The sequence below is a fragment of the Cynara cardunculus genome, assembly GCF_001531365.2.
Source record: "Cynara cardunculus var. scolymus isolate 2C chromosome LG 13, CcrdV1, whole genome shotgun sequence".
Classification (NCBI taxonomy): domain Eukaryota; kingdom Viridiplantae; phylum Streptophyta; class Magnoliopsida; order Asterales; family Asteraceae; genus Cynara; species Cynara cardunculus.
Window position 1 is genome coordinate 2918381 of NC_037540.1, and position 11028 is coordinate 2929408.

General features: G+C 31.4%; 2 protein-coding genes across 2 annotated transcripts; both read left to right on the forward strand.

The window, feature by feature from the left end:
• Positions 1–164: 164 nt before the first annotated feature.
• LOC112525411 (pentatricopeptide repeat-containing protein At2g02980, chloroplastic) lies at positions 165–2121 on the forward strand. Its single transcript, XM_025135534.1, has one exon. It carries the CDS (start codon positions 248–250, stop codon positions 2051–2053), a length of 1806 nt encoding a protein of 601 aa, XP_024991302.1. The 5' UTR covers positions 165–247; the 3' UTR covers positions 2054–2121.
• Positions 2122–7159: 5038 nt separating this feature from the next.
• LOC112524553 (extracellular ribonuclease LE-like) lies at positions 7160–8622 on the forward strand. Its single transcript, XM_025134416.1, has 4 exons — positions 7160–7279; positions 7456–7611; positions 8017–8215; positions 8298–8622. Exons 1-4 carry the CDS (start codon positions 7172–7174, stop codon positions 8519–8521), a joined length of 687 nt encoding a protein of 228 aa, XP_024990184.1. The 5' UTR covers positions 7160–7171; the 3' UTR covers positions 8522–8622.
• The last annotated feature ends 2406 nt before the right edge of the window (positions 8623–11028 follow it).

The following is an 11028-nucleotide window of genomic DNA, read 5'->3' on the forward strand; positions in this document are numbered from 1 at the left end:
AACAATATATCATATATAAAAAATAATTTTTAAAAGTTTTTGTCAAACGATGGTAATATATTATACAATTACGCGATGATCTTCCCATCCAGCTGAAAGACGTTGACGGGTCTGTTGGCGCCACACAAACTTGATCTCAATTGCCAACGAATGACCTATCCCATATCAGGTCATCACCCTCGACGTTCGTTAAAGATTAAAGCCCTAATGTTTTCACCCATTGAAGTTCCTTGATGTAGGTTCTTCAATGGCAATCCTAGCTCCAGAATTAACTCGATTATCTTGCCCAAATGGCAGAACCACAAAAGAATCAATAACAGGGACAGCAAACCCACTTTCCCTACTGCGCAAATCTACCTCTTTGAAAGAAATAAAGCAGATTCAAGCTTATTCTATAAAGACCCACCTCCATAACGACCTGTTTTGGATTACCAAGGTGATCAATCAATGCACACTGGATCCTACTGCTTCCTCAATGGACCATGCCCACCACCTGTTCGACCAAATTCCTCACCCAGATATTATCCTCTTCAACTTCATGGCCCGTGGCTATTCCCGTACTTACGCCCCACTTCAAGCTATCATACTGTTCGTGAGAGTCGTATCTTTAGGTCTTGTACCAGATAACTACACTTTCCCATCTCTTCTAAAGGCCTGTGCCATTGCTAAAGCTTTAGAAGAAGGTAAACAATTGCATTCCCTTTCCATTAAACATGGTCTTAATCGAAGTCCTTATCTTTATCCTGCTCTCATTAACATGTACACCGAGTGTGACGACATGGGTTCAGCTTGGTTTGTGTTTGATCGGATTGAAGAACCATGCACGGTAACTTATAACGCAATCATAACAGGTTATGTCCGAAATAGCCGCCCAAATGATGCCTTGTTAATGTTTCTTGAAATGCAAAGTAGAACCCTTAAGCCCACTGATGTCACCATGCTCAGTGTTCTTTCAGCTTGTGCATTACTAGGAGCGTTAGACACCGGAAAATGGGTACACGAATACATCAAGGCTAACGGGTTTGACCAATACGTAAAAATCAACACGACACTCATTGATATGTACTCGAAATGTGGTAGTTTAGATGATGCAGTTTCGGTGTTTGAGAACATGGGTTTTAGAGATACGCAAACATGGTCCGCGATGATCATGGCGTACGCCATTCATGGCCATGGTCACAAAGCCATATCTCTATTTGAAAATATGAGAGGAGCAAAAGTCGAACCCGATGAAATTACGCTTTTGGGTCTTCTCTATGCTTGCAATCATGCTGGACTAGTCCATGAAAGCTTGACGTATCTTTGCAGTATGAAGGACAAATACGGGATTTCACCTGGGATCAAGCATTACGGGTGTGTGTTAGATGCGTTGGGCCGAGCGGGATGGCTAGAAGATGCATACAATTTCATAGATGAAATCCCGATTAAACCCACACCTATACTTTGGAGAACCCTGTTATCTGCTTGTAGCAGCCATGGAAATCTTGAATTAGGGAGGAGGGTACTTGCACGAATCTTCGAGCTCGACCAATTTCACGGGGGTGATTATGTCATTTTCGCCAACATGTGTGCGAGAGCTGGAAAGCAAAAAGATGCCATATACACAAGAAAACTGATGAAAGATCGCGGGGTGGTCAAGGTGCCGGGTTATAGCGTGATAGAGGTAAAGAATCAAGTGCACGGATTCTTTTCGGGCGATGGGACTCGGATTGGTCATCGAGAGCTTTATTTGGCGGTCGATAAGTTGTTTGAGGAATTGAAATCGGTCGGTTATGAACCCGATGTTTCTTTAGTGGTTCATTCAGATATGAACGATGACCAAAAAGAAGTTAGCCTCCGGTACCATAGCGAAAAACTGGCAATCACTTTTGGGCTTCTGAATACCGCACCTGGGGAAACCATTCGGGTTGCAAAGAACGTGAGGACATGCGGGGATTGTCATTCTGCGTGTAAATTGTTATCGCTCGTTTGTGATCGAGAAATATTTGTTAGAGATATGCATCGGTTTCATCACTTTACGAAAGGGAAGTGTTCTTGTGGTGATTATTGGTAATACTGATCGTTAGAGTCTTCGTATCCGCTAGACTAGAATCTTTTTGTTTCATTGGAAACTTTATTATTTTCAAAAATTCTTTTTGAAGAGTAGTCCTATAAGATTTCACTTTTCACAACGGTAGATTTTGACCCATAAGTCTACCCTGTTGGATCGGATCCATGGATCCCCAAGACGACAATCTAACTAGGAGATAATGGCCTCTCTTCAAACCTCTAGCTCACACCTTTTCCTTATCTTTGTTAGATCGGAGGTTTAGTGAATTCCCTCTATCACAAGAGTTAGTGCTACCAAAGGGTATTTGGCTTAACGGTATGTGAGTCTTTGGCAACCTAGGAGGTTAGGAGTTCAAACCTTACCAAATGTGAGGAGGGTATGTGAGTTTATTTGTTCTATTTGCCGTATATAAATATTATATACTTCAAAAGAAAAAGTTAACGCTGAAAACAATGTTATAAAACATAATTGAAAGAAAACAATTATACACACTTAAATTGGAAGACATGCAAACACATGTTACAATGGTTAAACTCGCATATGGTCACACATACCTGTGACCAACCACTGGGCTCACATGTTCTTGATATGAACATAAAACGAACTCATGTGTTCCATTCGGGTACACAACATTCACATAAAGACATCTTACTTTATAACCAACAATTTATGAATATAAAGCTTATAACATGGGTAAAAGAAGTAAAACACATTCCGCATGAAAATCAAGTCATGATTAACTCAAACTTAACTGAAGTTCAAATCAATTGCATGAAAAACAACAAAAATGTTATGTAAATATCTTGACAGTTAACAAAAAGTTGTTAATAAGTTGCAATTTAGCATGAGAAATTAAACAACTATTGATTTCATATAAGATATAATATTTTTTTAGAACAATTAAACATATAGAAAAAATCAGTTAAACTAAAATACCAACTTTAACCCGTTGTAACAAATTTAGATGTGAATCGCATGTATCATTGGATTCAATTTGATTGCGTATTCTTCATTGTTTTTACAAACTTCATTATTGATGTAGACATATATATATATATATATATATATATATATATTAAAAATTAAAATTAAAATACTATTAAAAAGATAAGGTATATTTTAGATCGTTTAAAATAAAAGTATTTATATTTGAAATAAAAATGATTTTGATTTTTTTTTTGTGTGAACATAAAGTGTGAAAATGAGAGTTGCCAAAGGGAAAACCACCCGTCCAAAATACATAAATATTCGTCGGACATTCAAATCGACAAGCAAACTAAAATATTTAATCCGATCAATTTATTAAATCATATAACTATTTAACAAAAAAACCCGAAACTCTTATAAACTCTAAATCAAAATATCAAATCATTGATGACATAATTATTGTAGAAAGTTAAAATCCATCAATTACATAACTATTTCCATTTAAAAGTAAATAAATTAATCTTTGAAGATTATTTTTAGAGGTCATCAGCTCGAGTTCTGCAAAGTCACTGAAGATTTTCCTGTTTGTTCTCCAGACCTCCTTGAAATTAGTTGAGGTACGCACAAACTGTCTGAACGCTAACGCTTAACACAAAATAAAAAAAAAACAAATAAAATTTGGAAAACTAATAGAAATAATCATTTTCAAACTTTGGGTTCATCCCTTAACCATTCTCTTAGTAAATTTTAAAAATATTACTATCTCTGCAAGTGACAGCTCCGCAATTTGCGGAAGGGTCAAAATGCAAAAAGAGGTTTCTGAACCAGGTCCCTTAGTACAGGGACCAAATCTATAAATTAGATATAGGTCGGTATTTTGCCACTTGTCGAGGTGTTGGTATCAATTTATATATTTGTCCCTACACTTGCAGGCCTGATTCAAAAACCTCTTATATTTTTACACTTTAACTTTTTCAACAGTGGAGAAGTTGTTATTTGCAAAGATAGTAACATTTTTGAAATACTAAAAGGGTACTCGTGCAATGCAACGAGATATATTTTGATTTTAATATTTCATTTTATTATTTATCTCAGTCGATGTTATAGTATGGTCTTGTGTGATTTTAAAAAAGCGATGATGTTTTTATTTTTTAATAACATATAAATTTGAAAATATTATAAAAATTTGACAAAAATATATTGATATTAATATCAAACTAACTATTTAAAATTCTTATTTTTTGTGTAATTTTTTAATTCAATTTTTTATTATAATTTAATTTAGGTTTAATAACGAAGTAATTTATATTTGGTTTAATAATATAATTTTATTTAAAGATAATAATTAATTATTTTGCTAAAACTCAATAATTATCCTTTAGATTTTTTATTTTTTAAAATGAGATGTTTATCATCTATTTGGTTATATTTATCTTCTATTTGGTTATGTTTATCCGTAGTTAGTTACACGAATTCAAACATGGAGTTTTAATAAGTTGTACTTATGCATAATTTACTTGTAATCTTGAATTTTAAGTAATATGCATTAATTACAGTACTTTATGCATAAAAAATGATTTTTAAAAGTTTTTATCAAATGTTTTATAATATAGTATAGATAAGAAATAAAATCGACTCCTAAAGTTGACTATTTTAATTAAATTTTGTATCTGAATTATGGTACCTACGGGTAGGAGATGTCCCTGGCGACTGGCGAGCATTGTGGTCGAATATTCCTTCCTTCACAAATGCTCCTCTTTCTTCCACACCTACATCACATGTGAATGATGGTGATTGTGTCATTTTTAATTTTCTTTTATTATCTAATCCTCATGATTGATTTTAAATATATCATTCGTAATATAAGTTTGTGTATTTTTGTAACTTTATTTGTAAAAACCAAAAGCTGTATTCTAACGCCTAAAACTTTGTTTCATGGCCATTTCAAGGTCACAAACCGGTTTTTTCGGTTACAACTTTTTATTTTATATAGATTCGTAGGGAGAAAATTAGATGATCGTTTTTTTTTAACCGAACCAAAATCGAATACATGTAATCAGTTCGGTGTTTGGTTTTAAGAATACTTCAAAGTCGGTATTTGGTACCGAGAATTTCCCGAAAATATTGGAACCAAACTGGGTAATCCAATGGTTAATTGGCTATTCCAAATTTCCAATTCCTCTTTTATCTTCTAAACAAATCCATCATATTTCCTAAATTAATCTATATATTCTCCTAAAATAATTAATACCTTCTTCATAACCATTACTTTGATCAAAAACTCTACGGTATCACCATCAGAAAATCGGTAGTATCACACCGTCAAGAAATCGGCCTCTCATCTTTTGATTGTTGAACATTTCTGATTGGTTTGTGATTTTGATTATTCATTTATCCACGTTAAAATTTCGGTCCTAAGTGGTACCAATCCCGAATTTTCCGTATTGAAATGAAACCAAACTAGTACTGAATTTGCACATACATTTCAGTTTTCCTCGATTTCAGTTTTAAAAGGTTTCGGTACCAACCGGTTTCTGTAACGATCTCATCCCCATAGACCGATATGTAGTTATTTAATTTTTAAATGTAAATGTTCGTTAATTTAATATTAATAACAATATAAAAAGTTCAAGATAATTTAATTGGTAAATAGTCAAATTTATTGGTTTAATTGGAGCTTTATTGTATTTTAACTTGTTTTAATTTGCTCTATTTCTACGATATTTTTTAAATATTCTATTTTATTTATCATTAATATATTTATTTTATTGTACATTGATAAACATATTTCTATTTACAATTTCTTTCAAATAAACAAAATAAAACAATTAAATATATTTGTGTATATTAAACATTTTATTGAATTTATAGCTAAAAGAAAAAAAAAAGGGAGATTATAGTTGTTTTTATAACTCTAGAAATGTAATAAAATAAAGAAAAATCCATAGAATATTGATGTGAAATTAATAAAATGTTGTGATAATTTTAAGAATTGTTTAATAAATGTGAAACATATTTCAAAAATCAAGCAATACATATATTTTGCCATTCAAACAGGGGTTTCCAAGAGTATCTTTGAACATATTTTTAAAATAAAAAATAAAAATCAAGATCTTGAAATAAAATTATATTTAACTTTAATGGTTTTTCTATTTTGAAAATTATATTAATATCCTATTTCAAATAAATATTAAGTCTTATAATATAATTAATTACGAGTATCTTCAACAAATTTTTTAAAATAGAGATTTAAAGCAAATTTTGGTTTGAAAAAACAGTATATTAAGATTGATTATTATTAATATGAGGAGGCAAGATACCAATTATTGACTTCATTATAAAAGTGCTAATTATTAACCTAGTATGTTTCAATTATCCATGGCCCCAAAGACTTGATCCGTATCAAGAGTCAAAAAGTTAATTGTTGACAATCTCAATCGGTCTGTACGAAACCTGTTTACAAGAACACTACAAATGTGAATGGACATTTTTTGGCTCACTTAACGGTTGAGGCTAAGGGGGATCGAACCTGTGACCTATCTTGTATTTGGATAAAGTTGCATAATTATTTTGTCAACTGAGCTACATATCAGAGGCCTCAAACTCATAATTAGTTGGATAAATAAAACCTCAATTATGTTATGATAATTAACCACACATGTGAACGAACGGGATTTGATTGATTTGTATTGGTTGTGTGTTACGGTTCTCCAATCTATGTATGCGTTATTTGAAAAGAAAAAAAATGACGCATAGCAAACAAATCCAGTTGGAAATTAGTCTATAATGAGAACAACCGTAACCGAAAAAAGTTCAGTTCTTGTTACTCGGTTGGAAAAAAGACAAATTTATTGATGGGAATGAATAAAAAAATCATTTTATTTTAGGGAATTTTTTGAACTTAAAGTTGTTTTTTAATAATATTATAAAAAATCTATTTGAATTAAAAAATAGAAAAAAAAATTCTTTATTTTAGGATAATTAGGAAAATTTGTTCATTGTTCGTAAGAGAAATAAATGCATTAATGCCAATAAATTGCGCATTAACTATCTCAATCTCTTCTCTCTCCAATAAATAAATAAAAACACACCAGAATCCTCCAAATTTGAGTTCATACCTTTTCATACACACATCTCACCCTATAAATAAACACATAGTGACACACCATCAACAACACACACACACAAACAAACATGATCATGAAGATGCAATCCAATAATCCTTTGCTGTTCATCACCCTACATTGCCTACTTGTACTTTCTGCTTCACAAGATTTCGATTTCTTCTACTTCGTTCAACAGGTTTTAATCATTCCATTTCAATTCCATCTAATATACATTCATATATATATATATATATATATATATATATATAATATTTAGTGGCCGATATCAGATTCTATTTACGATCATACACACACGATGAATTAACACGATAAACGCATTAATTAATTGATTGATTTGAACGTGTTTTGTAGTGGCCGGGATCGTACTGTGATACGAAACAAGGTTGTTGCTATCCGAGTAGCGGAAAGCCGGCATCAGATTTTGGAATCCATGGACTTTGGCCTAACAGAAACGATGGCTCGTATCCTTCCAATTGTGACTCTAGCAATCCTTTCGATGCATCCAAGGTGATTCTTTTAACCATTTCCTATGATTCTTTACAATGTCTTTAAATGTTAATGTGCATCATAAATATATTATCTTATAAAGTATTTAGGCTACATTTTAGTATCCAGACAAGAATATGATAGGATAGGATATGACAGAATATGATATAATAGTAAAAATGATCAATTTACTTCTAATAAGTTTTTATATATTTTGAATATTTTTATAATAAAATGTATCGATAGAAAATTTTCGCCAAAATAATTAAAATGACAAAAAAATTTTTTTGGAACAATTTGACATGTTTGGTAATTTATCCACGGATATGATTGTAATATTTGTTTTGTTTAAACATAAATTTTGGACCTTTTTGAATGGAGAATTGTATTAATTTTTTATTCTTGGTTTACGATAAAATTTTACAGATTTCAGACCTTACGAGCAAAATGCAGTCGGATTGGCCAACACTGTCGTGCCCAAGCAACACTGGGATAACATTTTGGGGTCACGAGTGGGATAAGCATGGAACTTGCTCAGAATCTGTACTCAATCAACATGATTATTTCGCGACTACTCTTAGCCTCAAGAATGAGATCGATCTTCTTCAAGCTCTACAAGGCGCAGGTATGAATCATTCACAAGTAAAACAAACATTTTCGTGGTCCAAAACTTATATTGTTATGTTTGCTACAAAACAATGATGCAGGGATTCAACCAAATGGACAAAAGTATAGTCTTAGTAGCATAAAAGGTGCGATTAAAGGAGCAAGCGGTTATACTCCAGGGATCCAGTGCAATAATGACTCATCGGGTAACAGTCAGTTGTACCAAATCTACCTATGTGTGGACTCCTCGGCTTCGGGCTTCATTGAATGTCCGGTCTTTCCAAATGGAAGTTGTGGCTCCTCCATCGAGTTTCCTTCATTCTAACTTGAATGTTTCTGTGAAAAAAATGTACGAACATGTTTGTTCGTTTTAACTTTCTGTTCAATTTGTATGTGATTTCAGTTTTACAGAAATGCTTTTTTTCCATACATTATGTCATCCATACAAACGGTCCTACTTGACTTGGTCCCATTTTTAAAAGTGAGAATAATCTCTTGACTTGTGGGCCATAGATCAAATTGTGAAGTTGAATGGGTTGTGTGTAGATTAAATGTTCGCTACAGATAGCAACCAATGATGCTGAAAGGTTCCAAACAAATGGTCGGAATCTGAATTATTAACAAACTGATACAACAATGTAGAAACATGCATCAACAAATATGTATTTGACAATTCGCCAAGAGTAATCAAACCATAAAATTAACACATAAACATATAGCAATGACACATAAAACAAGACTGATTGTCGGTGTAATAGTGTATATCCATAGAGAAAGAGAAACCAGTCTTCTTAACTAAATGGGAGTTATTATCTTCTTCTAAGGTGAAATTCCATCTAACATCCTATTTTTAATTTAAAAACAGTCATTTAAACGAAAGATCGTGTGAGAAAGAGAGTTACTGTGAGAAACATAAGAAGGTATCTGGACCATTGATCACCTTTAATCATAAACCTACCCATGAATCATTTTGATATAGGGATTGATCTATTGCATCTTGGTGCATATCATTCTAACGTGCATCCAAGGGTGAAGATCTCTTCTTACTTTTCTCACCTCAACTCTCCTCACCGATGTCCAATCCTAGTCCTCGATTGGTTGATTTATGTATGCAAAACTAGATCACCCAGTTCCCAAAATAATGTTATCACGAGGCAATACGGTTACGACCCACATCGCATGCTCCAAAGTGGTTTTTTGTCGAATATGTACCAAGAGTTCAAAGATATTTATCCTCACGACCTTTTTCCAATGACCAAACATAACATGGTGACTCTGGATAGCATGTTTTTCTGTGAAGGCCCTAACCCCCATACGAATTACAACTCGATAGGTCAGGTGGCATTCCATCTTCTCAAGACCATCCTCGGTTGCATGCCCAATCGGCCGATACAGGAGTTGTACAACATCAAAATTTAACACTTTTGATCATGTAACCCGAATCGAACTCAAGCTCATCTCATGGCTCACCATGTTTAGAAAGAAAGGAAAAAACCAACTAGCTTAAAGCTCAAAAGATGGCCCATTATGTATGGGCTCCTACACAACTTGTGACATAAGCCTTGATGGCCCAATGTCATCTTTTTAAAACATTTTTTTTAAACATACAAACACTTCAAAATTACAAGGATTTAAAATATTTTTGTGTTTGATTTATATGATTTAGAACGAAATTAAATTCTATTTTTTATAGATAATTTATAAAATAAATTATAGTCATAAAAATAATTTACATATATTTTATTAATTGATTATTATAAAATGGATTTTTTAAACATATTTTAAAACGTTATTAAAAATAAATTATATGAAATCTCATTAAATATCAACTACTACATTAGACTTCTAAAAGATTTTAATCTTGAATTTTTCTTTGAACCCAATATAAGATTAAAATTAAATTCAATTTCAAATCCTATCAAATACTGTAAACCAAACGTATTAATTTTATAAAAAAGCAAAATTTATGACATCGAATTACTTTATAGAAAAATTATAAAAAACAAAAATATAGATATTACCGAAGAAATGACAAAAACAAGAAAATTGACGTGTTTTATGGGGTTTGCTGATGTGATTGTAAAGAGATAAGACAACATTTTGTTGACTTTTTAATGCTTTGGATTTTTCCACGTGTAGTCATTTAAAATGATTTCAAAAAATTATTATGTCGATTGGTTATAATTTGATCGGGTCAGATCTAAAATTTCAATATTCAAATTGGTTCATGGATAACGTCTAAACTCCAATAAAATAAAACCGATCCAATCTAATTATCATCCAATTAATAAACATATATACTAAATTTAATTTTACGATATTATTTTTAGTTGACATTCAATAAAATAAAAGACTAAAATAAATCTAATCTATTTAGATTTCAACCGTAACGTTGTTGTCATAAATTAATTTATAGGGCACAAGTTTTGTGGCGTGGACAAAAAACGTGACACTTGTCCGTGTAAAATAATTTTGGTACTCATGTTATATTAATTTAATTCCCTTATTAAATTCATTTCACCTGCAAATTTAAATACTATACAACTCCCTCTTTCTCATCTTTAATATATTAATCTATAAAAATTCTTTTAAAAATCATTTTTTATATATAAAATATTGTTTATTTATGTATATTATTTAAAATTCAAGATTACAAGTTAATTATACGTAAGTAAAACTTATTAAAACTCAATATTTGAATTCGTGTAACTAATTACAGATAAATATAATCAAATAAAGGATAAATATTTTATTTTAAATATAAAATATAATTAAGATAGTTCTAACATAATATTTAACTATAATCTTTATAAAAAATTATATTATTAAATC